General features: G+C 43.8%; 12 protein-coding genes across 12 annotated transcripts; 7 read left to right on the top strand and 5 right to left on the bottom strand.

Annotated features, from left to right (window-relative positions):
• Positions 1-327: 327 nt before the first annotated feature.
• Positions 328-525, bottom strand: V1514DRAFT_273491 (uncharacterized protein; the record flags this gene model as incomplete). Its single annotated transcript, XM_066924834.1, has 1 exon — positions 328-525. A coding segment is annotated over one exon (198 nt), but the record flags the coding sequence as incomplete, so codon positions are not given.
• A 797-nt stretch (positions 526-1,322) lies between these two features.
• On the top strand, positions 1,323-2,618 carry V1514DRAFT_298263 (ClpP/crotonase-like domain-containing protein). The gene is made up of 2 exons (XM_066925479.1): positions 1,323-1,971; positions 2,044-2,618. The coding sequence occupies exons 1-2, from the start codon at positions 1,529-1,531 to the stop codon at positions 2,471-2,473; spliced, it is 873 nt and encodes a 290-aa protein (XP_066781392.1). The 5' UTR covers positions 1,323-1,528; the 3' UTR covers positions 2,474-2,618.
• On the bottom strand, positions 2,455-4,190 carry V1514DRAFT_354224 (uncharacterized protein). Its single transcript, XM_066929581.1, has 3 exons — positions 3,940-4,190; positions 3,448-3,781; positions 2,455-3,395 (listed from the first exon to the last, which is right to left on the bottom strand). The coding sequence occupies exons 1-3, from the start codon at positions 4,119-4,121 to the stop codon at positions 2,634-2,636; spliced, it is 1,278 nt and encodes a 425-aa protein (XP_066781391.1). The 5' UTR covers positions 4,122-4,190; the 3' UTR covers positions 2,455-2,633.
• A 371-nt stretch (positions 4,191-4,561) lies between these two features.
• V1514DRAFT_344619 (uncharacterized protein) lies at positions 4,562-6,118 on the top strand (the record flags this gene model as incomplete). The annotated part of the gene is made up of 4 exons (XM_066929199.1): positions 4,562-4,669; positions 4,731-4,858; positions 4,911-5,317; positions 5,367-6,118. The coding sequence occupies 4 exons, from the start codon at positions 4,562-4,564 to the stop codon at positions 6,116-6,118; spliced, it is 1,395 nt and encodes a 464-aa protein (XP_066781390.1).
• A 54-nt stretch (positions 6,119-6,172) lies between these two features.
• V1514DRAFT_285137 (glycosyl hydrolases family 31-domain-containing protein) lies at positions 6,173-9,132 on the bottom strand (the record flags this gene model as incomplete). Its single annotated transcript, XM_066925160.1, has 3 exons — positions 6,173-8,032; positions 8,114-8,397; positions 8,442-9,132. 3 exons carry the CDS (start codon positions 9,130-9,132, stop codon positions 6,173-6,175), a joined length of 2,835 nt encoding a protein of 944 aa, XP_066781389.1.
• A 629-nt stretch (positions 9,133-9,761) lies between these two features.
• On the top strand, positions 9,762-11,867 carry V1514DRAFT_336595 (Abscisic acid G-protein coupled receptor-domain-containing protein). The gene is made up of 4 exons (XM_066928565.1): positions 9,762-10,174; positions 10,229-10,332; positions 10,397-10,522; positions 10,576-11,867. The coding sequence occupies exons 1-4, from the start codon at positions 9,936-9,938 to the stop codon at positions 11,565-11,567; spliced, it is 1,461 nt and encodes a 486-aa protein (XP_066781388.1). The 5' UTR covers positions 9,762-9,935; the 3' UTR covers positions 11,568-11,867.
• A 265-nt stretch (positions 11,868-12,132) lies between these two features.
• Positions 12,133-16,056, top strand: V1514DRAFT_322015 (uncharacterized protein; the record flags this gene model as incomplete). The annotated part of the gene is made up of 3 exons (XM_066926089.1): positions 12,133-12,813; positions 13,132-13,566; positions 13,624-16,056. 3 exons carry the CDS (start codon positions 12,133-12,135, stop codon positions 16,054-16,056), a joined length of 3,549 nt encoding a protein of 1,182 aa, XP_066781387.1.
• Positions 16,057-16,329: 273 nt separating this feature from the next.
• V1514DRAFT_177187 (uncharacterized protein) lies at positions 16,330-17,751 on the bottom strand. Its single transcript, XM_066924583.1, has one exon. The coding sequence runs from the start codon at positions 17,524-17,526 to the stop codon at positions 16,603-16,605; it is 924 nt and encodes a 307-aa protein (XP_066781386.1). The 5' UTR covers positions 17,527-17,751; the 3' UTR covers positions 16,330-16,602.
• Positions 17,713-19,448, top strand: V1514DRAFT_369545 (uncharacterized protein). Its single transcript, XM_066929949.1, has 3 exons — positions 17,713-17,891; positions 17,968-19,093; positions 19,152-19,448. The coding sequence occupies exons 1-3, from the start codon at positions 17,864-17,866 to the stop codon at positions 19,219-19,221; spliced, it is 1,224 nt and encodes a 407-aa protein (XP_066781385.1). The 5' UTR covers positions 17,713-17,863; the 3' UTR covers positions 19,222-19,448.
• Positions 19,449-19,734: 286 nt separating this feature from the next.
• V1514DRAFT_336583 (uncharacterized protein) lies at positions 19,735-21,200 on the top strand. The gene is made up of 3 exons (XM_066928564.1): positions 19,735-19,832; positions 19,931-20,019; positions 20,113-21,200. Exons 1-3 carry the CDS (start codon positions 19,755-19,757, stop codon positions 21,059-21,061), a joined length of 1,116 nt encoding a protein of 371 aa, XP_066781384.1. The 5' UTR covers positions 19,735-19,754; the 3' UTR covers positions 21,062-21,200.
• Positions 21,201-22,815, top strand: V1514DRAFT_336579 (chaperonin 10-like protein). Its single transcript, XM_066928563.1, has one exon. The coding sequence runs from the start codon at positions 21,384-21,386 to the stop codon at positions 22,695-22,697; it is 1,314 nt and encodes a 437-aa protein (XP_066781383.1). The 5' UTR covers positions 21,201-21,383; the 3' UTR covers positions 22,698-22,815.
• A 613-nt stretch (positions 22,816-23,428) lies between these two features.
• On the bottom strand, positions 23,429-26,355 carry V1514DRAFT_336577 (DNA replication licensing factor MCM7). The gene is made up of 2 exons (XM_066928562.1): positions 25,973-26,355; positions 23,429-25,886 (listed from the first exon to the last, which is right to left on the bottom strand). Exons 1-2 carry the CDS (start codon positions 26,022-26,024, stop codon positions 23,542-23,544), a joined length of 2,397 nt encoding a protein of 798 aa, XP_066781382.1. The 5' UTR covers positions 26,025-26,355; the 3' UTR covers positions 23,429-23,541.
• Between the last annotated feature and the right edge of the window lie 94 nt (positions 26,356-26,449).

Genomic DNA, 26,449 nt, shown 5'->3' with positions numbered 1-26,449 from the left:
AGAATGGTAACTTCGTTTTAGCAACCGCGTGTAGAAAAAGGCAAAAATAACTCTGGTTTTCATTTAACTTTTGATTCAAGCTCACCTCTTGTTGCTTATAACAGTATGGTTCTGTTGAGCGTACAGAGCTCATAACCTGTAGAGTAAGGTCGCTGCTGCTTCACTTCTAGAATATCTCCCGTTATCCGGTCATTAACAAAACTTCACTTTTGTACATATTGTCTCTTCTTGCACTTTTCTTTTTATCATAAACTATTTTGCTACCAAACCCGCTTCCTTCTCGGCACAAACTTCTTTCAACACCGTCCCTTGATGAGAAGGTTGACCCTCCCTGAGCTTAGTAAACTGAGGCGTGCCAAGACCTTTCGTGAACATGGCAGCAATGACGTCCTTAGTATTGCAGTATACTATCGGTATCGTTCCATCCTGTACCTTTTCTCTAAGGTAGTAATGGTACTTGATGTTGATGTGCTTGATTTTTATGGAACAACCATGCTGTACTAAGTGCATAGCTGATTGATTGTCATCATATACTGCGACATGCCCCGTGGTCTTAACTCCTTCCTTCTGTAGTTTCAGTCGACAAAATGTATTCTGCCTAAATGGAACTAAGTGTGACCGCAGCAAGCTTTTTTGTTTTCCAAGTCATTGCTGTGCCACAAATCCGTGTAATAAGCGCCAAAGTAAATCTCATCTCGCTAACATTGTTTGCGCATGATGCATCCGAGTAAGCCATAAGCTTGATTTTCTCTCCTTTCTTATGTGCTAGACCTAAATGTGATGTTTCTTTCAAGTATTTAAAATCCTGTATTGCAGCTTTAAAGGCATTGATGTTTAAGCAGTTCCGCAGATCTAGATTTGATGTTTCTCTCAGGTATTTGAGTCTTTACAATCTCATAACTCTTTCATCTTTTGTGTAATCAGTAAATCATCCACATAGAGTAGGAACACGCCCGCATCTGTCTTCTTGTACTATTGGCATACGGTTTTTTTATGGTTTTCTTGAGATATTTAGTCTTATTCTAAATTCTTATCTTTTTTTCCTCATTAGTCTCAGCTACAGATGATATAAAGAATAATATGAATAAAAATGCGAATTTACCGGTATTATCAACAAGAGCAATAAGATGGTATTTAGTTTAATAATAAGTACAGAATATTATAGTGAGTATTTCAGTTTAATTAATGATAATTATTATACTCTCTGACTGTCAGTCAGAGAAACCAGTTTAAAGATTAATTATATAAAAATATAAATTAAGAATCTGTCTCAGAACGACTCTTTTTTTTTTTTTGGGGGGGGGGGGGGGGGGGGTAATAATCAGAAAATCAAACAGGTAGAGTCCTCATGAATAATGGCTTCAAAAATAATCATACTGACACATGTCAATGATCGTTGGCGCAAGGGGTCTTGCTTCCCCATATTTTCCCATGGGTGGCTCTGTATTTTTCACGTACCTAAAGGCATTTTATAATCACGGAGTGAACTGGTTTACTAGTCAATATTTTTGTACCTCAACTGAATACAATGTTATCAATGTTTCGATGTACATGCCACAAATCACTTAATCAGCTACCAATTACTAATCGCTGGAACAAAGCCAAGTTCTCAACCTCATCACGCTCACTGTACGACCACATTTTGGTTAACAGGCCGGCTAAAGGAGTGTCCTTAGTCACTTTAAATCGTCCCAAGTCACTTAACGCACTTTTTACTCCTCTAATCTTAGAACTGAACGATGCTCTACAATCAGCTGATTCAGACAGTTCAATAGGGGCCATTGTCATCACTGGATCCGAACGTGCATTTGCTGCTGGCGCGGACATTAAGGAAATGAAAGACAAAACGTTCTCTGAGGTTTACGAACAAAATTTTATTCGTAACTGGAGCGAAGCCACTCGTGTCAAGAAGCCGATTTTGGCAGCTGTTAATGGATATGCGCTTGGCGGAGGTTGCGAACTGGCAATGATGTAAAATCTATTCCTTTTTTTTTTTTGTTGTGCTTCAAATAAAATAAGCAATATGCTAATTGAAAATAATAGGGCAGATATTATCTATGCTGGTGAAAAAGCTGTGTTTGGTCAGCCCGAGATCAAACTTGGAATCATCCCTGGTGCTGGTGGCACTCAACGACTCACAAGGCTCATCGGTAAATCCAGAGCAACAGAATTGATATTAACCGGCAAGACATTAAATGCCGAGCAAGCACTTGCATGGGGACTTGTTTCTGCAATTTATCCGCCAGATAAACTCGTAGAAGAAACGATCAACACTGCAACTCTTATTGCTTCCCATGGTCGTCTTGCCGTCCAGGCTGCTAAGGAGTCGATTAACTACGGACTTCAAGTCGGGCTTGAAGATGGACTGCTATACGAAAGGAAACTATTTTACTCTCTTTTTGCAACTCACGATCAAAAGGAGGGAATGTCCGCATTTATAGAGAAACGGCCGTCAAAGTTTAAAGGCAATTGATTGCAAAGTGAGATTAATACGTACATTAAAAATAAGTTTAAACATCGAATTGTGATAATAAATATTCTCTACGTCCCAGTTAATCCATGCTCCTTGATGCTTACCATGCCAACCTAACGCGAGGCTTATAGTCGAACGATATGCGCAAAATACAGTCAAATCATCTTTCTGTAACTTCATTTTCACGATCATCGCTAGTACCGATTTTATCATCCTCGCCATCGTTAATCACAATCGCAGGGGCTAGACCTTTGTATGCCACGCCTTCTTTCTCATCAGTTTTGCTATTTTGCGGTTCTTCTCCGGTCCAATTACCTGAAAGATCAACATGAGCTGCCCCTGCTGCCGCAACAGCAGCAGCCATTGCTCCCGAAAGCACTATACCAGAACGTGGGGATGAACTGTATTTCGTAGTGCTCGTCGAAGGTGATACTGTCAGCCTACCTAGTTGTGACGAAATGCCATCTGGGTTCGATGAAGCACTATCAACTTTTTGTAACGAGTCTGCGAATGAAGCGGACACTGGCGTATTGATACTGCTTGTACTATTATTTTGCTTCAAATCTAAAGGGGGTGGCTTGTGTTTTGTTGAGTCAACTTTAAAGGTTGAACCTGAATCTGTCAACGTGCGCACGGAAGAGGACTTTGAACTTTCAATGATATCCATGTATGCTCGTCGGGAAGGATCTGCTTGTCGCTTTAGTTTCTTTTTCTCCCTCTTATCGCCAGGTCTGACTACAATTACTGGAACCGGAGAATGCTGAAGACAATATTTTGATATTGAGCCAGGTAATAATCCTTGAAACCCGTTTAATGATTTTCCACGAGTTCCGACTATTAACACTGCAGGCTCATAAATCTCAATCATTCTTTGAATCATGTCCTGAACTTTTCCAACCGCAAATTCGAGAATTAGTGAAATCTATACAAGACCGTTAACATTGATGCTTATTCCACCCATATAAGTTTAATACCTTTTTGTCTTCGTCGTTTTTATCCATAATGCCTGATAGCAGCTTATAGGCCTCATCTCTATATGCTCGTTCTTGCAAGGCAGTATCCGAACTTGAAATTCTTGCACCTGGATCAACAACCCTTAAACAAACTACTTCGTCTCCATTATCTACAAGCTCATCTAATAACCATTCTAATGCGTAATCGGAATAGTCATTCTGATCCGTTCCGACTAAGAACGTTCGCGATAACCTAGAATACACGTAACCAGTGTGCTTTGATTGAAGCGTCAAGGAAAAATCCGTGGCATCCTTGTTATCAAATGTATCAAATCCAACTCGTTTTTGAAATTTGCTGCAAAACGACTTCGTTAGTCACCATTACAATATTTCAGCAACAGCCGTCACATGGTTGGCTTGTATCGCCTGGCCACACAACGACGAAGGTCATGGACGAGCAAATAAAATAAACAACCCAACAATCATAATATGTATAGTTACACAAATACTTACTGTAATGGAGGAGATGTGGATAACGTAGCCTCGTTGCTACTTCGTCGGCTTGATCTCAAGGCCGAGGGGCTTCGCACTGACGACCGAACAGCTGATGACGACCGGCTGGTGCTCCGTGCCCTTGATGAGGAAATTCTAGAGCGAGAGGAGCTCCTCAATGGCTCGACAAATGATAACGACATTGATACAAAAATGATTACTTGAGATTATTTGCAGTTGTATAGAAGGACGACCTTATATTTGGCGCTATCGTATCAGTAGTACGTGCTTGATTCACAACCCGCACGAGGTCACGAGATAATTAAGGTGCAATTGTGACCCGATAACACTAATACAATCACCGCGATAAATATGTAATTTTACAGTTAACTAAAGGTGATTTTAAACAATTAAATTATAGGAATTAAATAATATGTATATATAAATATAGATAATACGTATAGGTTAATGAAAAAGAATCTTAACGATATGTTTGAATATATGTAACTGGCCCTATAGTTATGCCCAAAACCCGTCATCACCAAACTGTTGTAAATGCGCATCCAAGCAAGTTGATTGTTATTGTTGTTGTTGGTACACAAATACTCCAGCATGTGTAGACGTTTTCTTTCAGTTTCAGAAAATGCCTTTTAAACAATACAGTATTTCTCAATTTTATTGTTGTTATTTACTTCGTTCATCCAAACGATTGCAAAGTTTTTATATTGGATCAACGCCTCTCCCATTAAGAGTAAGCCGACATTTGTATATGATACTTTTGACACTAAAGTTTCTTACTCCGTTCTTTTTAGAGACTTCGCCAACACAATGGAGAACTATTACAAGGAGCGTATAGAACAAAACGCAAGGACAAACGGCCCTGGAACATGATTTGCATTGTGTCGGGTTTTCCTTCAAAGATCAGTGCACTTCAATTTGAGTAAGTCAAGCCCAATATGCATGCTTGTTGTAACGTGGACTAACAAATCAAGGCATGCATGGCAACATTCTTACAAAACAAGGCATATTTTAGAAGCGGACAGGTTGGCGACTGCAAAGACCTCATCCTTAAACCTACACAAGCATCTTGGGAACTTGCGGTTATTATTTCGTTCCAAAGGGTTTTCAAGGTGGCCGCTCCAATTTCATATTTTTGACGACGAAGTAAACAAAACTTGGCTTGCAAATAAATTTAAGGCACCAAATCCGCATGAACACGTAAGCGTGGTACTCGATCTTCGATCGGCGGAGGGAATCGCCAAGGATAATGAACTTCTTGATGATAGTCAGAATGATACCAGTTTAATACCTTCAAGCTCACAGAGAAAAAGAAACGGTACTCACAAGATTCATGAAGGTGACGGCTTAGGTGGCATCAAAGGACTTGATGTTTCCTCAAGTAAGTTCTTTATTTGCGCCGATGTTCACACTTATTCTAACTTTTATAGATCCAAACCTGCCATATTTCAATTCTACCAATAAGATAATAACAGAAGAGACTACTTGCCAAGCTTGCAAAAAATCAGTACTAGACGACAAGCAAAGTAAATTACAGCATGCGCAATTACGTGCGATGGTTTGCTCAAACACTAGTTGTCTTGCAGTGTATCACACGTTCTGCCTGGCGTCTGCTCTGCTAAGACAGAAGGCGGACCAAGACACCAGTAGACATGTCATTCCAACTCATGGATCATGCCCATCTTGCAATGAGCCCTTGTGCTGGGATCTTCTCGTGAGAAACTCATTCTGGAGAGCTGCGGGCGCGAATACGACCGAATTTTTAATCGAAGATCTCATGTCTCAAGATGCAGATTTTTTTCTTGATTTGAGTGAGAAATCTGAATCAGAACATGGCCAAAAGCTCTCTTCAATCAAGAAAAAACGGGGTCACTCGAGAAAATCACAAACTGATGACGAATTGCCAGATCAATTGCATCGCGCCTCCTTAGATGAGCCTTTGACAAAACGGAAACGGGGAAGACCAATAAACATTAATGCTGAAGCAGCACAGACTTCTGTATCTTTAATAACGAATCCCAAAAAACTTCAGACCCAATGTTTGCGGTCGAACTCATCCACTACGCTAGAGACAATAGTTATTCCGGATAGTGAAGACGAGTCAGATCTTGATGATTTGGACTTTATTAATCCTACTACGATATTCCAAAATTACACGAACACTTCCATACATGGGAATTAACGGATATGATATTTTTGTTTTTTAATCGTTAAAGCTTTATGAACAACACGTCTGTTAGAACTGGATCGACCAGTCCGCTGAAACGAGAACCTTTGGGTCTCTAACTGTAACAACACTCGCCTTTCCTTCAGCTTCTTCAACAATTGTGATTTCAGATTTCCATGATTTTTTATCCTGGAAGGCCTCAACTGCGTTTGAAATTTTCAACTTGTCGACATTGAATCCTACAAGTACTATTTTTTCAACCCTCATTGAATCGATAGATTTTTCATAGGACCGAGACGCTGTTCCAGACGGCTGCACACTTCTAGACCGAAGAACATTGTCTTGAGCTGTGAAGACAAAGAATCTATGGACATATGCTCCACGAGCATAGGCAGTAGTTTCGCCATCGTCCAGGTAAAGTACGCCGGCGGCATTTCCATCTTTGTCAAGGTTGATGACAAGTGTTATTGGGTCGTGTTGCATAAGAGTAGCAGACCGTCTGTATCTGTCTCTGCGAGTGAAGATGTGTCCACCTCTAGCAAGAATAGGAATTTTTTCTAACGGAGCATAATAATGCTTCCGGCCAATGCCCTCGTAAATAGTGTAGTCGAGATAATCATAATAAACTTCATCATCCGGGAGGTATATTTCAGTTGACGTGGCACCTTCTTCGACAATTGGTTTAATCAAAAGACCAGTTTCTCCAAAAAAGAACTGATCATCGATATCAAGAGCGTCTTCATTATCTGGAGCTAACAAAAACAATGGCCGAATTATTGGAACGCCGTCAAAGCTTGCCCTATGAAAAGCAGTATACAATGACGGCAAAAGTTGATATCGAAGTCTTATCGTGTTCTTAATAATAGAAGTGGTCGGCTCTCCAAACAAATAAGGTTCGCGGCGTTTAGATTCAATATGCGCGTGGCCTCTGAAAAAAGGGTAAAAAGCGCCGGCTTGGTACCATCTTGTAAGTAATTCGACAGTTGGATTCCCAAAGAATCCACCAACATCAGCACCAACAAAACTAAATCCTGCCACGCTGTGACTGAGAATCATGGGTGTGGCAATCTTAAGATAGTCCCATGTGGCAGCATTATCACCTGTCCACACGGCACCAAGTCTTTGAGACCCGGCAAAGAATGCTCGCGTCAGAATAAATGGCCGTTGCTTTGGGTTACGAGCAATCAATGCCTGGTGCGTAGCATTCTGGAACGTCATGCCGTAAACATTATGAACATCACGATGTTCCCAGTTTCCGTAATGAATATTGTCACGCGGAGCACTAACTTCTGGACCATTGAAAACAGATGGTTCGTTCATGTCATTCCAAAGTAACAGGTTAGTCTCGTAAGCACAGAACTTGCCAGGTTTAAATTGTTCTTTCCAGTATTCAATGGCTTTCGGATTAAACGTATCAATCCAAGCAGATTCACCGGGCCAACACCAACCATTATACTCTTGCTGTTCTTCAGTTTGAATAGCTAATTTGTTCTTCGAGAGTCCTTCGTAAACCTGATAACCAGACTCTTTCTTAATGTGTGGGTCAATAATAACAACAAGCTTTCGTTTTCTCTTTTCAAGATTTTGAAGCATTTTTTCAGGTGTTGGAAAAGCAGCCTTTGCCCAAGTGAAATATTTTTTGCTATCGGTATATTCGATATCAAGCCATATGGCATCATAAGGAATTTCATGTTTGTCAAAGTTCGCATCAACATCTTCAACATCTTCTTCAGAGTTGTAATTCCATCTGCATTGGTGATATCCAATAGCATAAATCGGGGGAAGAGCAGTAAATCCGGTCAATAAACCGTATTGTTGGTAAACTGATGTAGGATTTGGTCCTAGCATTATGAAAACATCAACAATACCAGATTCAGAAATCCAGTGGGTTCTAGTGGATTTGCGAACTCCAAATGCGGCGTCGTTTGGCTATAATGTTTATTCTAATAAGACTTCAAACTTCATTTAAAAAAAAAAAAAAAAAAAAACATAATTATTTGTAAAACTTACCTTGGTCTTGGTAATATCAATCCAAGTTTCGGCTGCGTTAGACCAAAAAATGGCAACACTCGATCCCTTCTTATGAGCTTGCATGAATGGAATTGCACCATACATGGCCATCGGGCTATTAACTTCATACTCAAAAATATCGACATTGAATAATCTATACGGTTCATTAAAATTGCCTTCTCCTCCTCGCGTCTCCCGAAGAGAAAATTTGTCTGCATGCTCTGGAATTCCAAACACATGTTCATATCCAGGAAAAGTAATGTCGAGCGCAATCGATTCAGGACCTAATTTCATTGTTAATATAGGCTCAATCATAAATTGATACCACAACCTTTAGGTTTTTTGTCTTCTTTGCCACCAAAATTTTCTTGCCACATGTCCTTCACGTCGGTTTCTTCCGCCAATGAAGCATCTTCAAGATTTTCTGGTTTTGGTCTCCAATGATCCAAATTGAATAATTTACGGTCATTAAGAATAACGTGGGGTTCACCATCTCTGTAAAATTTGACTTGAAAAGGATTCGACTGAAAGATTGCCTCAAAGTTCTTTTCAGGACCATATCTAACCCTGAATATGCCTTGATCTACATCTGCATCTGTAGTGACTTCAAACGCACCCAAATCAGAAGATAGGTCACCAACAATAGCCCACTTGCTTGCCTCGTTATATCTCTTCTGTGTTATCTTGTCGGACGGAAAACCTGGAATTGCAGACTCTGAGCGTCTTTTCTCATCAACTAAAAATCTAGCGCTTCCTGATTGAAGAAACACAAGTTGAAATGGAAGATCAACGCTAACATGGTTGCCCTCGTCATCCAACACAAGTTTCAGGATTGTGCCCTGCAGTGCGCCATCTTTGAACTTGACACTGGCTGGATCGATTGAGTAAGGAGGAGTCCAAGAACTGCCTTTGCTCTCGGCAAAATCTGCATATGCACGGTTTCGTCTGCAGAACGACGATTCCTCACATGTTTTGAATAAATATTTCTTTGCAGCTTCAGCAGGTAAGGCCAGCAGCATCATCATCAAGGCCATAGCGGCGAAAAGAGTAAAACGCCCAATTCGCCTGGCCATCGTGTTTAAAAACTCTCAAGTTAAACAATCTTAGTGTTATAACTCCAACGTGATCTGCTAAATTCTTGATCTTATTATCGAGTTAAATCCCAATGTACTGGAATGTTTACTTTGCCATCGCACTCTTCGTCCATCAAAACAGCCAAGTTATCACTAAGCAATCACTAAGCATGTGCTTTACGTAATGCATTGGAGGCTTGCGGAATATATGAATACATAGTACAATCATGCTACGGTCACGAAATATTCAATAACTATGGCATTCCGACAATAATTATTTGTACACGAAATATGTCGTTGCACTTTTATTTCACTGTATGATTTTTTCTATCTCAGCAGAATCATCATATTTTTCCTGTTGACAACGACATGGCCTCGTACTATAATTGAAGTATGCCTCGAAGAAGGTGGTTACGGGCGGCCTCCCTGCATATAAGTGAAATCAAGTGGTGAATATTCCCAATAAGTAAAACAACATCAACATGAATGCTGTAAATGTAAAAAATAATATCAGTTAAACTCCATATAAAAACCAACGTTGTGATACTTTGCAATGGGCCGGTCTTCGCGCCATTTGACGATGCAGCAGCAACTTCCCAGCCCGCAAGCTGCAATCACATTCCGGTTCAGTAAAGCCTTGTTTAGTTTTTCCAAATCTGTACGGCTACTTCTTTTCATTCATTTGCTGTTTTCTATTTGCTAGTCGAGGACTATTTTGGGTTTTTCATTAAGCTTCTGTGGTCAGCATAATGGCCGAGTTCGCCGGTGCTGACTCCATATCGTTTGCATCGGTTCTTCTTTGCGATTCGCCATTCCTCTTGTCCTTTGTCATTTTTCTCGTGCTTGCACATAGATCATTTCCTTTTTTTTATGCGTCTACTACTTCTGCGTCTATTCTCATAAGAGCAGTTTTTAATTTATGCCTAGCTACGGCCGGTGTAATCGCTGAGCTCGTGTTGTGTGAAATTAGTGATTGGGTGTCGGCTGGGTAAGCTGGTTTGACTTTGCTGTTTGAACTGAATGGGTTTAACATACATCATAGGCCACGATTTATTGCATGGAAAGTCACAACAACAATTTTATTGGTACTTCTTATTGTTGTGATCCCAGTTTTATTGTCTTACCATTGGTTTTCAGATTCAGCAGGTAAAGTTATTGCATACTAATAATTTACATACAGTGGGAGTGGATTTAACAAGATTTTATATAGGTTTTGTCAAACGGTTTATTCACGTTTTTACTGCTCTTTCTTTTTCTGCGTGGCTTTATTTTTTCTTTCGATTAGGCGACTATTTACCGCCACCAAAACATGTCGAAGGTTCATTTTGGAAGTACAGTAAGTCAAAAAGTATTAAAATTTCAGTTTAATTAGTGACTTAATTTTATTAGCTCTATCGTTTAATGAAGAGTGCCTTGCCCGAGTTGGATTGATCGGCGTTTCTACTATGGCTGTCCTTTCGGGATTTGGTGCCGTCAGTGCGCCGTACGCTTCGTTTACATCAAAGCCTAGAATTATCTCGGAGCTAGATATAAGTAGAGTGCGAAATGGCATTGAATCAACCGAGGAATTAATTCAATTTAAAGAATCAACCATGAAGACACTACAACAGCGACTGCTAGAAAAGCAAAAAAATTCATCTACCAATTTAATGTCAAAAATGGTTTCAACATTTAGAGCAGATTCAGACGAAAAGGAGTTTTCGTCTTCTAGACTGGAACTAGAAGGTTTATACGCAATGAAGAGGTCACTGAATGGTGACCTGAGAGAACTTACTCGAAGGTATACCGAACAGCAACAATCGAAAACTTTGTTGGGCAAAATATACAAGTCGATTTATTTCCTATTTGCAATTTACTGTGTTTACAGAATAGTTGCTACTGTGATATCTAGAAATCCTTTCAGGCGCCATAACAGTTCATTTTCTCAGTCAGATCCGATTACTCACGTGCTTGCACTGTTAGCCCAATACTGGGACCCTGATTTAAATCGTCAGGCTTGGGCAAGACAGATTGGGTTTTTGTTTTCCGGGATAATTTTCACTGGTTCAATCTCTAGCGTGTTATCGACATTCAATATGATCTCAAAGGCAGTTCCCAGAGCACTGGAGCGAGCAAATTTTGCGTTGCTGGCAGCAGAAATTTTGGGCACGTACGCTATTTCTACTTCGATTATGCTTCGAAGCAGTTTACCAAAGGATATGTCAACAGCAGTTACGTCCGCATTAGGTGCTCCGCTGGATACTGCATTTGTGGATCGGCTGTTTGATGCTTTATTTTTGCTTGCAACTTTCATCAGTGGTGCAGGATTATATGTGGTGCGACGATTTTTCTATGAAGAAATTTTAGAAGAGGACATGCTAGAAGGTGGTAAGCTTGCATAGGAAGATAATGGGAAGGATTATTTCACTACGACTAATAATTTAACGGGATTACGATAAATCGATCAAATATCGGTTATTTGGGAGGCGCTGAAGCTGGTTCCTTTTCTATATATTTTTTTCTTTTCACATCGGAGTTATGATTGATACTTTTTTTTGTTTTTTTTTTTTATTTTTTTTTAATATTGGTTTTTTCTAGTCAGTTTGTATCAAAAAATGGTTATGGCTTAATTTTTTTGCATATAGATGCATTTATTTTTTTAACGGATAATGTCTCTTAATAATAGTATTTATTGATCATCAGACAAGTGCCAAATTCGATATAATAACGAAGTTTATAATAACCAAAGACAATCAATATTTCCGTTGAACGGGAACCAAAATACTGAAGTCAATTTTCGCGTTCTGATTATTTATGTAACAATGTACACACATTAAAAAATTTTAGATTTTGAAGTTGAGGTTGAGAAATCTTGAAACCTGTAACGTATCCTCGGTCAAGGATAACCAACAAAGAAAGAAAAAAAACTGATATTTTTAGAATATCGAGATAGAGCACGGGGAACCTATGAGTGGCATTAAGAACTCAGACGGCTCTAAGTCAACAAGCAGCGCGAGTTCCGAACAGCCAAAGGCAGCGATTACATCAGTAGCCAAACCGGCAATTAACTACGCTCAAGTTGCCAGCAGGCATATTGTTGACGCCAACAAAGCTCAGAGACCCCAGGCCGCGTCAACGAAGTCACAATCGACCGTGAACGGCCCGACACAGCCATTGAAAAAGCCAGTCGCGCCGGCCTCGGTGGCGCCTGCAGTGCCGAACGTTGCGACGTCGAATACGTCCACAAAGCCTACGCCTGCACAGGTCACGAACGGCACACAGCCACACGGGCAAGGTCATTCAAGAAAGAAATCTACATCTCAGGCGACCCCCAGCCAGCCGTCACGAAAGGCATGGGCTTCAAATGGCGGCGGCATTCAATTACCCGCCCAGCAGCAACATCAGTTTGCTGGGTCGTCTACGGCAGCACCGATTCAGTTTGGCTCAATCAATTCAAACAGTGGAAACACGACAGGCTCACGTGGGACTGGTTCGCAACATCAGTTGTCGAATTCATCGTCCCCGGTTCCATCCCACGTTGGGCTCAGTGGCGGTGTGCCTCAGGCGACCGCCGTGCCGCCTGGCAATTTAAAATTTGGATCAATACCAGATCCCGAGTCAGTGAATGGAGTCAGCTCTGCTAATCATGTAAGTGCGATTTCTTGAGGAAAAGATTGCTTTTTCTTCCATGTATTAAAATGGGGCCAACGTCAGCGATTACATAATGTTTGGTGGTTAGGGCTCGTTGTCAATGCTCGCCGCCGCCTCCTTGTGAACTTTTTTTTTTTCATTTCAATCGCTCTCTGCGCTCTTTTTTCTTTTTTTCTTTTTTTCTTCCCTACATCTTTCTTGGAGAAGAATTTATCTTCTCTAGAATTTATTTTATTTTAAAGCAACTCTTTTTTTTTTTTTTTGGGAAAGTTTTTTTTCCTAAAGGGATTTTAGCTAATCCTCTTTTAATTTCAGACTATTCCTGCTAATCCTCCTGCAAATCGGTCAGGCGACAGTCACATGCCAATCGACACGGCTCAACCTGCAACGATTCCGGATAGCACGCCCAACAGGTCAGTACCTCTTTCACCGCGAGGAGGTCTGCAGACTTATAACAATACCAACACGCCGTCTCAAAACCACAACAACTTTGGAATTTACGCCCAGGGTGCCACCGGCCAACAACAGCCCAGAGGCTCATCGAACGGCAGAGGTTCCTTCAATGCGCAGCATAACTCGGTATCCACGCCTGTTACACATAAACCCAACAATGCTCGTCCCCAAAACCGATATAATGGCCACCCTTCACCAAACGTGACGCCCCAGATAGCTCATGCTCAGGTTGCCGTACCAATTTCGCCACAGAATTATTATCAGCAGGCGATCAACGTGCAAACCGGCTATTCTGCTGTAAGTTTAATTTTTATTTGCTTGTTGTTTGACCTTACTTGAACTAACGTTTGAAAGTATGGGAACGAGTACTACCACAACGTTCCAAATGCCTATGGCTATCCGGTAATGGTGCCTTCACCGGTTCGTTTCAATCCGCTTTTTACTTCTCAGCAGTTGTACGCCTCACCGGCTCGTCCATCTAACGGTGCAGATCAAAGTCCCAGTCTTTCGGCTACTACGATTGCTTCCCCTCAGTCTCCCGCTGTTCACACGCCCAAGTCTGCCACTAAGAGCAGGGCGATCAAGATTGTGGACCCGACCACCAACGTTGAAGTCGATCTTCGAGATATCAAAAAGTCCAGCCAAGTTCATTCTTCGCCACTTCCAACTCGAACCGCCAGCCCGGCAAAGAGCTCCACTCATACCCCTGCCGATCATAAGCGTTCTACCAGTAATACTCCGGTTCTTACTGAAGAAGAGAGACGCGAGCGTGCTGAAAGGGCCAAGAATGATGTGATTCAAAAATTCGAAGAGGCTAAGCAGAAGACCGAAGAGCAAGCTCGCAAGGTGCGTGAAGCTGAGGAAGAGGCCGAACGCGTCAAGAAAGAGAAGGAGGAACGCTTGAAGAAAGAAGAGGAGGAACGTCTTAAGAAAGAAGAAGAGGAACGTCTCAAGAAGGAAGAAGAAGAGCGACTCAAGCAAGAGGAAGCTGATCGGTTGAAGAAGGCCGAAGAGGAACGTGTTCGCCTTGAAGCCGAAGCTAAAGTTGCTGCTGACGCCGCCGCCGCCGCTGCTGCTGTTGTTATTGCTGCTGCTGCTGCTGCTGAAACAAAAGCTGGAGATGAAACTCCTGCCAGTACTGGCACTCCTGCCACTCCAGAATCCATTTCACCAAAAATCACTGCCTCTATTCCAGTTGAGTTAGGCAAGGAAGTTTCAGTTGCAGTTGAGGTTCCTAAAGTTAATGAGTTTGCCACTGCTCGTGCGTTGAAAAAGGCAAGATACATTGACGACATTTCCTCCATCCATTACCCATCCGGAATTCGTGCTCCCAAAACCAAGAACAGGAGATACGATTTTGACTTTTTACTTCAGTTTGCTAAAGTTTTGACTGCCAAGCCGGTTGAGAATTGGGATGAGATAATTAAGGCCACGATTGGCGATTCTTTCGATAAGAGGCCTTCTGCCAATAGAAGTTACAGTGGAACCGGTCGGTCAGGATCAAGAGGCAACGCACCATCTTCAAACATTACGTTTGCTGCCATGGGGCAACTTGGAAACAAGTCCAACCTGCTTACGTCAGAGCAGCGGTTTAGCTTAAGCAACCGGTCTCACAATTCGGGTGACATTCAAAATCCGTTTGCTCTTGGCCGCACGCCATCGTTTGGCAAGGTTAGCGGATCTCAAATTTCGAATGTGATCAACAGCATGCCATCTAACGTGCGAAATTCGCGAGGCCAGAACGGTGGTCGTGGCAAGAAGCCGAGCGCCAGGGACGTTGGCGACAAGCTTGCCGAGGCTCGGGATGCCTTATCATTTCCTGAGGTTCCCACTCCTGTGGAAGAGAAGTTTGAACCGCTCGTGGTTTCAGCAAACAGGTGGAAGCCAAGGAAGAAAGAAGAATCTACGACCGAGGTGGCCGAGGATGGCACGATTGTGTTGCCTCCGGATGTCGTCCAGCGCAAGGTTAACGGATTGTTAAACAAGATGACGGTTGAGAAGTTTGATAAGATTTCGGATCAGATTTTGGATATTGTCAAGCAAGCCAAGCATGAAACTGATGGCCGCACGTTACGACAAGTAATTGCACTTACGTTTGAGAAGGCTACGGACGAGGCTCATTGGTCTAACATGTACGCCCGGTTCTGTCAAAAAGTGCAGAATTCGCTTGGTGATGACATTTATGAGGAAGGCGTTGTTAAGAACGGCGAGCTCGTACGTGGCGGTGCCTTGTTCCGAAAGTATCTGCTGAGTCGGTGCCAGGAGCAATTCAGCGTTGGTTGGCAAGTCAAGACTGAAGATGGCGCTGGGCAAGAGGTTCTGAGTGATGAATATTATAAGGCAGCCAAGGTCAAACGACGAGGCCTGGGTTTGGTTAGGTTTATTGGCGAATTGTATTTGTTGTCCATGATCAGCAGCAAGACCATCGTCAAGTGTATTCAAGACCTGCTGCAAAACGTGGACGATCCATCAGAAGAACAAGTTGAATCTTTATGCAACTTACTGCGGACGGTCGGTGCAAGATTAGATTCAGAACCATGGCTGCGTGATTACATTAACGCATATTTTGATCGCTTGAAACCTTTGGTTGATAGTGAAACGTTACCGAGTAGAATCAGATACATGATTTTGGACTTGTTTGATTTGCGCAAGGCTAAGTGGGTTGATAATAAGAATGCCAACAAGGGACCAAAGACATTACAAGAAATTCATCAAGATGCATTAAGAGAGATTGCTGCCAAGGAAGCTCAAAAGAATCCTCGGTCAGGTGGCATGCGTTTTAAGTAAAAATATGAATTATGGGTGCGCTGCAAAAAAAAAAAAGAGTAAAAAAAAAGAAAAAGCTTGTCAAGTTTCGAACTATTAATTGCTTTCATTTTTTTTGTTTAAAATAATCATGGGGTTTCTCTTTTTTTTATTATTTTTACTTTTTTTACCATTTTACATAAAATTTCCTATGACGTGTTTTTTTATACTTTCAAAAGTAGTGTTTTTTTGTTGTATTGTGTCGTGTTCAAGTTACGGTTTTTTTTCCAACTCTGAAATAAATTTATTGAGCTAATTATCATCAACGGTTATTATGCGTAATATACAATATTACATTACACCCCATTTATTTGCATTGACAGAAAAAAAAAAAAATAGGAATGCACTGTGAAGTTAAGTTTGAAAGTATGTCTTCATTATTGGGTTCCTGCACAATTATGGTTGTTGCTGCTTATTGACTTGAAACAAAAACAAAAAAAAAAAAAGGAAGCAGTGTAGAATAATATGATAGATGGATGGTATTAATGATATATATATGACTTGAAGCAGTTGATGTATGAATTGGTATTATAAGCTTCCTTGTGAAAGTTCAGTAACAGATTTTTCCCGCCGATGAAAAATTTCTCTGAATCGGCGCCTGTGACTGGCGTCCGACAATGATTCACCTTCGCTTTCATGATCATCATGACCGGAATTCACGTTATACGCATGTTCATCAACCGCAGTTGCGGATGTGGCAGACGATGAAAATGACGTGAGTTTAAACAACGTGCTGATTCGCAAGTTCAACAATGATGGTGACCTTCTTGACGATGAAAACCGGGCACGATCAAGCCGTGATTTGGATAGTGCCGAAGAAGAAGAAAATGATGATGATGATGACGAAGATGATGCCGATGAAGCAGGTGCTGGTGACGACATGGCTTTTTGCAAAGCACGCACAATTCTTGATGACGCAGATGACGTATCAAACTCCGGTTGGTCGTTACCATCATCGTTGTCGTTGCCGCTGTTGATGTTCTTGTTGTCATGATCTTGCCTGTCACGATTGACTGAGTGAGTAATACCGTACTGGCGAGCAATAGCTGACGATGACCCTGCAGTTGCCGTTACTGATCCGAATTCAACTGCGTTTGTAAAAAAATCAGCAGCTGCCGGTGGTGGCAACGACACGACCCTGCGTTCGTGGTACCGAGGCAACATGCGACGGCGAACCGTTGTCATCACGCCCAAATCCATTATTTCTGCCGCTACCTGCCGTTGCCGTTGCTGTTGCTGCGGTTCCACTAATGACGTCAGCGCCGGTACCGTGTCATTATATTCAGAAAAAGATGATTCTCTTTCCCAATCACGAAACATGCTGGCCGGACAATAAGGTCGTAATATCGTGATGGCCGCTTCCACCGGAGTCATGACCGCCAACGTGACCAAGTTGTGCAGCAGTAATAAAAAGCGAGTGATGGTTACGACCAAGAATATTTGAAATGACATTATGATGACTGCTTTTGATTGTTTTTGCTTTGAACTGGAAGATATATAATGACCAACTAGTGGGAATTGAATTGTTTATTGACAATTTGAAAAATAATGATGGCAGATAAACCCTGCGTAAGTGCACCGGCGCGGCAGTATTTATGCTCTCCTTTTTTACTTTAACGCGCAAAACCAAACAAGCCATTTTTTGCTCTCGTCATTGAGATTGAATACCACAAGGTGGGCAGGTCATTAAATTTTGATTACGGATTTAAATTTATTTTGTATTTTTTCCTTGCTTTTGTTTTATTCTGGCTTATTACAATCTGTGCTTACAAAGAATTGGTTTGATTAAATGAGTTCGATGGATATTGATCCGCCTAGTAAGTTGAATTAAGCAGGGATTAAAAATTACGATTACCAGAATTATTAACCAACCAACCAACCAAATGCAAAAAGCTGGACCGAGGGGTTATTATCCTCCTGCTGGGCAATCACGTTCAAGATATAACAATCGAGGCCGATTCAATCGCGGCAAATTTTCACGAGTGAGTTTTTGGACAGCAAGATATTGGCAAGGAGGAATAGGAGGCAATTGCAATAAAAAATTTCAAACGAAACTAATATTTAAATCAAACAAGAATTCATATTCGTATAACAACAGATGGTCGAACAAAAATGAATGGGATCATGACATGTACAGGTTACGAAACAACGTACCCGATCAAGATGACAACACGGATCGTCAGGACCGGACGATCCCTCCGACGGGCAAGGTCTCTAAGCGGGCAAAGGAAGCCGTGCTGTCAGCAAATTCGTTTGCTGCCAGGATAGGCAAGGCTAATACTAATAACAATAATAATAATAATAATAATAATAATAATAATAATAATATAAATGGTGATGGCAAGAACAGCAACATCAAGAGTAGTAACGGAAGCGCATCGACATGGAACCGGGGCAAGCACGTGCACGCAACTAAGGAAGCGATCGCCAAATTGGCAGACAATCCGTTGTTTGCAGCGTTGCATGGCGACCGAAGCAAGACCGGCGTTGCAGCAACGGGGCCGATAAGAGTTGACGTGAAAGGTTCGGCCGCCGCCGCCGCCGCTGCTGCTGCTGCTGCTGCTGCTGCTGCTGCTGCTGCTGCTGCTTCTTCATCAACGACGACGACGACAGGGGCCAGACAGGAAGTCGCGCAGATTAATAATCAACAGTTTGATATTAAGGGCTCCGGTGGCAAGACGTACGTGCGCATCAGCAACCTGGCTGCCGGCACGACCGACGAAGACGTGCTGTCGTTCTTGACGCAGATTACGGCTGATATTATTAGTCAAGGCACGAATGGGGCGACCGCAGCGGTTGTGGAATCATTACACACGTACGTCATGTCTCGAACGAGCGTGACCGCCGAGGTCTTGTTTGCAGACCGGCCAGTGGCAGACACAGTGGTGGCCAAGATCGACCGGGCGATTGCGGACGGGCAAATGATCCGGGCGATCGTGATTTCAAGCAGTGAAGTCAGGGCCAACGTTGCACCACGACAGGCACCGGTGTCGTACCAGAACGGACAGTATGGCGTAGCGTGAGTAATTGTTGATACAGTTTACAGGACAAACGCGCTAACGAGGATGCATGAACAGGCCGCCGACATTATATAGCGACGCGTTGATTCAACGAGGGCGCGGATTTAATAGTAGTAACAATAGCTAGCAGTAATAATACGAGAAAATTTGAGGGAACTGATGAAGTAGCATGTCTGTATTATAATGAGTTTATGCAATGTATGGAGTATTTTATGGTATTTTGCCAAGTCCTTGATAATTATGCGATTGCGCTGTTCGAGGAACTTTCTGACTCGGTTCGATTTAAAAGGAAGTTTTGAATTTTATAAACGCTTCATTTTCCTTTGACTTTAGACTTCTGCGCTGCAACGAGACCATTGCTATATTCTTAAGAAAAAAGTTAGCTGTGCTTAAGAAAAAGTTTCAATTGGATATTGATGAGATTTTAATGCCTGCAAAAAGTGAGGTCAAGCTTGTTTAACACAACCCATCATGAGCATTGAAACTTCAACTATTCACTGGTGGGTTCCAGTTCAAACCAACCTGTGATTCCTGTAGCAAACGCGATAGAACATAATATTACATAAGTAATTACGTGGAACCAGCCACGCTGGCAAACTTCAACAGTGCGCAATAAATTTACCGACCCCGAAACAGGGATCACAAACAACAAACAAGACGATGCTGGTTTCGCAGTGCGTGCTGGTATGCGTGATTTTCTTGCTTGCCCTTGTTTCTGCTGGCGAGGATTATTACAATGTGAGTATTTTTTTTCAACACTATAGTCGTCGTTGTTGATTTTTTTTTTTTTATTTACTTTTTGGATAATTAATGTCTAACCCCCATATCGTTCCAAGGTTCTCGGGATTGATCGAACGGCAACTGAGAAGCAGATCAAGACTGCGTACCGGCAATTAAGCAAAAAATTTCATCCGGATAAGAACCCGTGAGTAAATTTTTTTTTTTTTTTTTTGTAATACAGCGCGTTTTAGGTAAGGCAATGAATGATTTACTAAATTGAATATCAATTAAATAACAGAGGCGATAAAGACGCGGAAGCCAAGTTTGTACAGATTGCTGAAGCATACGAGGTTTTGTTCGATAAGGAAAAAAGGGAGATATACGACAAGTACGGCGAGGAAGGGTTAAAGCAACAACAGCAAGGCGGAGGAGGACCAGGAGGACCAGGAGGTCATGACCCGTTTGACCTGTTTTCACGATTCTTTGGCGGGCAAGGCCATTTCCGAGGGGCGCGGCGGGGGCCAAACATGGAGGCCCAGGTGACGGTCACGTTGCAAGACATATACCGGGGTCGCACGATCGAGTTTGAAGTCGACGTGCAGGCCGTGTGCGACGGGTGCGGAGGCACCGGGTCAGCGGACGGCCAGCGTCACCGGTGCGGCGGGTGCCAGGGCCGGGGCATGAAAGTCGTGCGCCGGCAATTGGCACCGGGCATGTATCAGACCGTGCAGATGCCATGCGATGAATGTGGCGGGCAAGGCAGCGTGATTGCGCATGCGTGCAAGACCTGTGCCGGTCGCAAGGTCGTGCGCGAAACCCGCAGGCACGAGGTGAGCGTGCAACGAGGCATGCCCAAGGGCGCGCGCGTCGTGTTTGAGAACGAGGCGGACGAGAGCCCGGATTGGGAAGCGGGGGATTTGTACGTTGAGATTGTGGAGGACGAACACGACACGGCAGGTCATTTGGGATTCCGCCGTCGAGGTGCTGATACGTTCCGGCGCGAGGTGCTGACCGCGGCAGAGGCAGCCCACGGCGGGTGGCAGCGGCAGATTGAATTTCTGGCTGGCGCGGGCACGAACGTGACGTTGGCGCGGGCAGTTGGAATCGCGGTGCAACCGGGCGAGCGCGAAGTCGTGCGAGGCAAGGGCATGCCGGTGTGGCAGCGGGAGGGCAAGTACGGCGACCTCGTGGTCGAGTACGTGGTTGTGTTACCTGGCCGCCGGACAGCAGGCAGGGACGAATTGTAGATAATAATAAAAAAAGGCTAACGACTACGTAACGTATAAATTCAGGCGAAGACTTAAAATTATTTTTGACCATATAAAGTGACTGAATGAATGAATCATGCGCTCGTTCGATCATGTGGTCTGAGGGGCTTTCGCTTGTTTTAATTTAAATGGCCAAGTTAGTCCGGCCGGGGGGAGAAAGTAGTCGAGGAAACATAAGATCGAGTGAGGTGAGCCAAATCTAGTTTCCAGAAACCCCACCCGGCCCAACTCGACACCGACACCACCACCAAAACAATCCGTCTATCTACACAACATATTTAATTGCTCGACTGCACTGACAATGCTGACAGTCACGGCCCGTTCTTCCGCAAGACCGGCGGCGGTGGCAGCACTGGCCTTGCGCCGCACCACAACGACGTCAAGATTGACGTGCGGAAGTGGCCTGCTCCATTTGCCCGCAAACCCCTCTTTGTCTGCCCGGCACATTTATACTCCTGCATCGTCCGCTTGTGCTCATCATCTATCATCCTCCTGCTCTCACCTTGACCACAACCACAACCACAGCAACTACAATCCCCGTTACGCTTCCTCGCTTGCTTCAGTAATGGCTTCCCTCCCCAAGACTCAAAAGGCTCAAGTGTTTGAGAAAACCGGCGGTCCGTTGATCTACAAGGACATCCCGGTCCCTACTCCCGGCCCGGACGAGATTCTCATCAATGTCAAGTACTCTGGCGTGTGCCACACTGACTTGCACGCCTGGAAAGGTGATTGGCCGCTGGCCACGAAGCTTCCGCTGGTTGGTGGTCATGAAGGCGCCGGCGTGGTCGTTGCCACTGGTGACACGGTCACAAACTTCAAAGTTGGCGACTACGCGGGCATTAAATGGCTGAACGGTTCCTGCCTGTCGTGCGAGTTTTGCGTGAACGGATTCGAACCCAATTGTCCCGACGCTCTCCTGTCCGGCTACCTCGTCGACGGCTCGTTTCAGCAGTACGCGGTCGCCAAAGCCATCCACGCTGCGCCCATTCCTCAGGGCACCGACTTGGCCAAGGTCGCACCCATCTTATGTGCTGGCATTACTGTCTACAAGGCCCTGAAGGAATCAAACGCCAAACCAGGCAATTGGGTTGCCATCACCGGTGCCGGCGGCGGCTTGGGCACGTTGGCGATCCAGTACGCAAAGGCCATGGGATTCCGCGTGCTCGGTGTCGACACCGGTGATGTCAAGGCCGAACTGGTCAAGACGCTCGGCGCGGAAGCGTTTGTTGACTTTGCAAAGACCAAGGACATCGTGGCCGACATTGTCGCCCTCACCAACGGTGGCCCGCACGCGGTCGTGAACGTGGCCGTGGCCGAGAAGCCTCTCGAGTTGTCGACCAGGTACGTGCGCCCACGCGGCACGGTCGTGATCGTCGGCCTGCCTGCCGACGCCTACGTCAAGTCCGAGGTTTTCTCGACCGTGGTCAAGTCCATCTCCATCAAAGGTTCTTACGTTGGCAACCGGGCCGACACGGACGAGGCAATTGATTTCTTCACTCGCGGCCTGGTTGAATCACCAATCAAGATCGTCGGCCTGTCGGAGTTGCCTAAAGTGTTTGAGCTCATGCAAAAAGGTGAAATCGCTGGCCGATACGTTCTCGACACCGAAAAGTAAATGGTGACAATGGGTTAAATGTGATGTGACGTCAAATTTGAATTTGTTATGCTTTTGTTTTTTTTGTTACTTGGCCAATCAATTGAATTCAATCCATTGAAATCCTTGAGTACTGTAGATCGTACGACTAATACATCAACTGCGTCATTATTCCTTATCGCCGAAAAACCTTATGCCTGGCTTCAGTCTCACCTGACTTGTGACATAGTACGAGCCCCTTGGGCCATGCACATGGGTAATTCCTTAATGTAACTTGAATATTGCATTGTCACGTGCAGCTCGCGAGCGGTTGTGAAACTTGTTGAGCTGAGTGTGGCTGGATAAAGCTGGTTAGAGTTTAGTACAGTACAATATATATGTGCTGAGGTTGAGCCCATAATAAAATTCATTCATCATCGAAACTTAGACAATAAAACTTCATCTTCTGCGGCATTAGGTTCTGTCATCAACAAAATGAAGCAAATCTACAAGCGAGGGAACACGGACGGTATTTATGTTTTGAACTGGCATTAATCCGTTCGGCAGAACGACCATCAAGGTTGTGTGGGCCCGCTCAAGTAGGACGCGGCCGGGGGCACCTTGACGGATGCATGTAAATTAAACATCAACCAGCCATACGAAAAAGTGCAATGTTTATTTTACTGCGAGCTCATCAACCGGAAAAGAAAACAATAATGGCACATCCTGTTGTCTGCATGATAAAATAAACAATTTGAATTAAAACTAATTCTATGCAAATTCCATAAAAGCAAAACCTGAAAACATAAAAAAAAGAAAAAACATTCACGCCCCCCTTCCCCCGCACCCCAATTAGTTTATAACAACAACAACGACAACAAAAATTCTAAAATTCCATGTCCTCATCGCCATCACCATCTTCCACCCCAATAAACATTAACCGTTCTTCATTGTCATACACTTGCCAAACTCCCAGTGCTGCATACTCATCCACGCAGTCTCGCAACTCATCGTCCGTAAATCCCTTGCCTCGCACTCGATCCCTTATTGCCTGCATGGCCAAGTCAGACGCCACCCGGTTGCCGCCGCTGCCGTGACTGATGGCCATGTCTCGCACGATCTTGTAAATCTTGGACGCGGTCGTGGCATCCATCAATTCTTGCTCTGCCTGTCGCCAACTGTTGGTGTCATATAACGAACTCTTGGACGCGTCTACCAATCTTAATGCCTCATCCACATCTCCCAGGATCACGCGGTCGTCAAACCGCAATCGGGCAAGAGCCTGTGACATTCTTAAAATAGCAAGCAACGTGCGCGGTGTCGTGTGAGTGAATTGCCGGTTCGAACCTTCGTCCCGTTTCTGTTGCTGCCTCAATGCCACGTACGATGACACAATGTAATCTGAAATCTCTTGCGGCACGACCGGCCTTTTCTGTCTGGCTAACGCAATATATTCTCGAATCATGTCCGGTTCTAATGGTTCGAAATCCATTTCCGGATGCCGACTGTGCATGTGCACGTACGTGACGTGATTGGCCAATCGCTCGTCCAGGTTCCGGGCTGGCGTGTCCAAAATTAAAAATAACACGTCAAATCGGGACAACAACGCTGCCGGCAGGTTGATATTGTCCACCGGTGAAATGCGAAGATTGTATCGGCCATATAACGGGTTAGCTGCTGCCAGGATCGACGTGCGCGCGTTCAACGTAGTGTTAATGCCTGCCTTGGAAATACTAATCGTCTGTTGCTCCATTACTTCATGAATCGCGGTTCGATCCGTGTCATCCATCTTGTCAAACTCATCAATGCAGCAAATGCCGTTATCCGCCAACACCAACGCACCCCCTTCCAATACCATTTCGTCCGTGACTGGGTCGCGCATGACTGCAGCGGTCAGACCCACGCCAGACGAGCCCCGACCGGTCGTATACACGCCTCGCGGTGCCACTTTGGAAATGTACTTGAGCAATTGTGACTTGGCCACACCTGGGTCCCCCATCAGGCATACGTTGATATCACCTCGAATCTTCATGCCGTCACCCATCTCTTTAGTCACGCCACCGATCAGTAACAACAGTAACGCTTTTTTCACATCATCGTGGCCATAAATTTCTGGTGCGATCGATTTGGCTAATTTCTCGTAAACGTTACCGCCACGCCGCAACTCGGCAATCCGAGCCGTGACCTCAGGATTGGACGACGATGACATCATGGCGTTGTATTGCTTCTTGTGTTGGAATACCCATTGCGCTTCCAAATACGTATCCGTTAGCAAGCCTGCACGCAATGCTCGAAACCCAGTGTACGGCATGGGTAAGAAAATGCCCGTCACGTCAACAATATCACCCGGCGTGACCGACCGCACAATACCGCCCGTGAAATGAATGGTCAATGTACGCGGGATGTGGCCGACCGGTACTTGATCTGCCTGCTCCTGAATCTTGACATCCTGAAATGGCAAAAACTTGGACGCCCTGGTGGCCATAAACAATTGACCTTTGCTGCTATTTCGCACGCAAACTTCAGATGGGCATTGAGTTAACGGCGTGAATTGGCGGGCCTTGACCTCTTGGAAAACTTCGAATCCGCACTTGTCGCACGTGTACGCGTTTACGGCCACGGATGGTTTCACGTCCGACACGCGCGTGACAATGCCACGAATAGTAATCAACTTGCCCAAGTGCGTGCCCCTAACTTCACGCACGGCAAGGGTCGGCAACGCCGTTCGACGATGCTGGCTGGCCTGCGGTGGCGGCTTGAAATATAACGAGTACCGGCGTGTTAACAATGCGGGAAAAAAATCGTTTGCGTTCGTGTCACCTTCTTGCTGTTGAGCCTCATTGCGTAATCGGCGTTGATGCATAATCACGTCCAGTACATCGTCCTTATAATTGATATCGATGGTCGGTTCCGGCAACAACTTGTCCACCGCGCGAGAAAACACTTCCACGTATCGATGCGTGTTTTCCATAATCAGGTCGGTTAATTCGGATGCTTGATTTTCAAACGTATCAATGTCATGTAAATCAATTACCAAATTGGCAAGTTTCCGATCAGCAATTTTTTGAAACAGATTCATGTATTTGCCCTTGCTCGGGTCCCGGTAGATCTCATCTTCATCTTGATCATTACCAGCTTCCAAGAAATCATCATTATCATCATCAAGACCGTACGAATCATTCTCTATTCGTTCTGGTAACTTGAAATTTTCCAAAAAATGTGTGATGCGTTCTGCCATATGAGCGTTAGTTTATTATATTCCTTCCCTCGTTCAAAATAATTTACTATCAAAAAAAAAAAAAAAAAAAAAAACGTACCGCTTATATCTTCATAATTGACATCCACATTAATCGCTGGAAGATTCGCCATTACTAATGTGCAACTATATGTCGTGAAATTAATTGACAATAATCGAAGAAGAATTACAAAAAAAAATAAAAAAAAAAGAAAAAGATGGCTGAACGAGAGGAACTGTCAAGGTTTGATGTAAATTGAAAATCATTTGGAAAATTCAATTAAGGGGGTTGAGTCGCGAAATTTAGGGCAAAAAAAAAAAAGACGCGTCGCAACGCGTTGAATCTTACGCGTTTTGCAATACATCCATGATGTATTCTTGTAAGGCAACGGACTGAAGGCTTATGTAAGTTGATAATAAAATTAGTTAACTATTATTAACTTAACTAATTATTATCCACTTACAAAAGCCTTCAGTCCGTTGCCTTACATCTGGTAGCGATACTATTAGTTTGGAACTGATTCAAGAGAATAACTATGGATCATAACTCGCACTCTCA

The sequence above is a fragment of the Lipomyces japonicus genome, assembly GCF_038497905.1.
Source record: "Lipomyces japonicus strain CBS 7319 unplaced genomic scaffold V1514scaffold_51, whole genome shotgun sequence".
Classification (NCBI taxonomy): Eukaryota; Fungi; Ascomycota; class Lipomycetes; order Lipomycetales; family Lipomycetaceae; genus Lipomyces; species Lipomyces japonicus.
Note: the sequence above shows the minus strand (reverse complement) of the source record. Positions and strands in the feature narration are given on the sequence as shown.

Excerpts from the sequence above, each read along its gene's own strand:
- V1514DRAFT_298263 (XM_066925479.1), top strand. The coding sequence starts at position 1,529 with ATGTTATCAATGTTTCGATGTACATGCCACAAATCACTTAATCAGCTA. Across the intron at positions 1,972-2,043 it reads GGTTGCGAACTGGCAATGAT|GGCAGATATTATCTATGCTG; the intron begins GTAAAATCTATT and ends TGAAAATAATAG.
- V1514DRAFT_354224 (XM_066929581.1), bottom strand. The coding sequence starts at position 4,121 with ATGTCGTTATCATTTGTCGAGCCATTGAGGAGCTCCTCTCGCTCTAGA. Across the intron at positions 3,782-3,939 it reads TCCACATCTCCTCCATTACA|CAAATTTCAAAAACGAGTTG; the intron begins GTAAGTATTTGT and ends GTCGTTTTGCAG. Across the intron at positions 3,396-3,447 it reads AAAACGACGAAGACAAAAAG|ATTTCACTAATTCTCGAATT; the intron begins GTATTAAACTTA and ends GGTCTTGTATAG.
- V1514DRAFT_336595 (XM_066928565.1), top strand. The coding sequence starts at position 9,936 with ATGGCCGAGTTCGCCGGTGCTGACTCCATATCGTTTGCATCGGTTCTT. Across the intron at positions 10,175-10,228 it reads AGTGATTGGGTGTCGGCTGG|GCCACGATTTATTGCATGGA; the intron begins GTAAGCTGGTTT and ends CATACATCATAG. Across the intron at positions 10,333-10,396 it reads TTGGTTTTCAGATTCAGCAG|GTTTTGTCAAACGGTTTATT; the intron begins GTAAAGTTATTG and ends GATTTTATATAG.
- V1514DRAFT_177187 (XM_066924583.1), bottom strand. The coding sequence starts at position 17,526 with ATGTCATTTCAAATATTCTTGGTCGTAACCATCACTCGCTTTTTATTA.
- V1514DRAFT_369545 (XM_066929949.1), top strand. The coding sequence starts at position 17,864 with ATGAGTTCGATGGATATTGATCCGCCTA. Across the intron at positions 17,892-17,967 it reads GATGGATATTGATCCGCCTA|CTGGACCGAGGGGTTATTAT; the intron begins GTAAGTTGAATT and ends AAATGCAAAAAG. Across the intron at positions 19,094-19,151 it reads AACGGACAGTATGGCGTAGC|GCCGCCGACATTATATAGCG; the intron begins GTGAGTAATTGT and ends ATGCATGAACAG.
- V1514DRAFT_336583 (XM_066928564.1), top strand. The coding sequence starts at position 19,755 with ATGCTGGTTTCGCAGTGCGTGCTGGTATGCGTGATTTTCTTGCTTGCC. Across the intron at positions 19,833-19,930 it reads CTGGCGAGGATTATTACAAT|GTTCTCGGGATTGATCGAAC; the intron begins GTGAGTATTTTT and ends TATCGTTCCAAG. Across the intron at positions 20,020-20,112 it reads TTTCATCCGGATAAGAACCC|AGGCGATAAAGACGCGGAAG; the intron begins GTGAGTAAATTT and ends ATTAAATAACAG.
- V1514DRAFT_336579 (XM_066928563.1), top strand. The coding sequence starts at position 21,384 with ATGCTGACAGTCACGGCCCGTTCTTCCGCAAGACCGGCGGCGGTGGCA.
- V1514DRAFT_336577 (XM_066928562.1), bottom strand. The coding sequence starts at position 26,024 with ATGGCGAATCTTCCAGCGATTAATGTGGATGTCAATTATGAAGATATA. Across the intron at positions 25,887-25,972 it reads CAATTATGAAGATATAAGCG|AACGCATCACACATTTTTTG; the intron begins GTACGTTTTTTT and ends CTCATATGGCAG.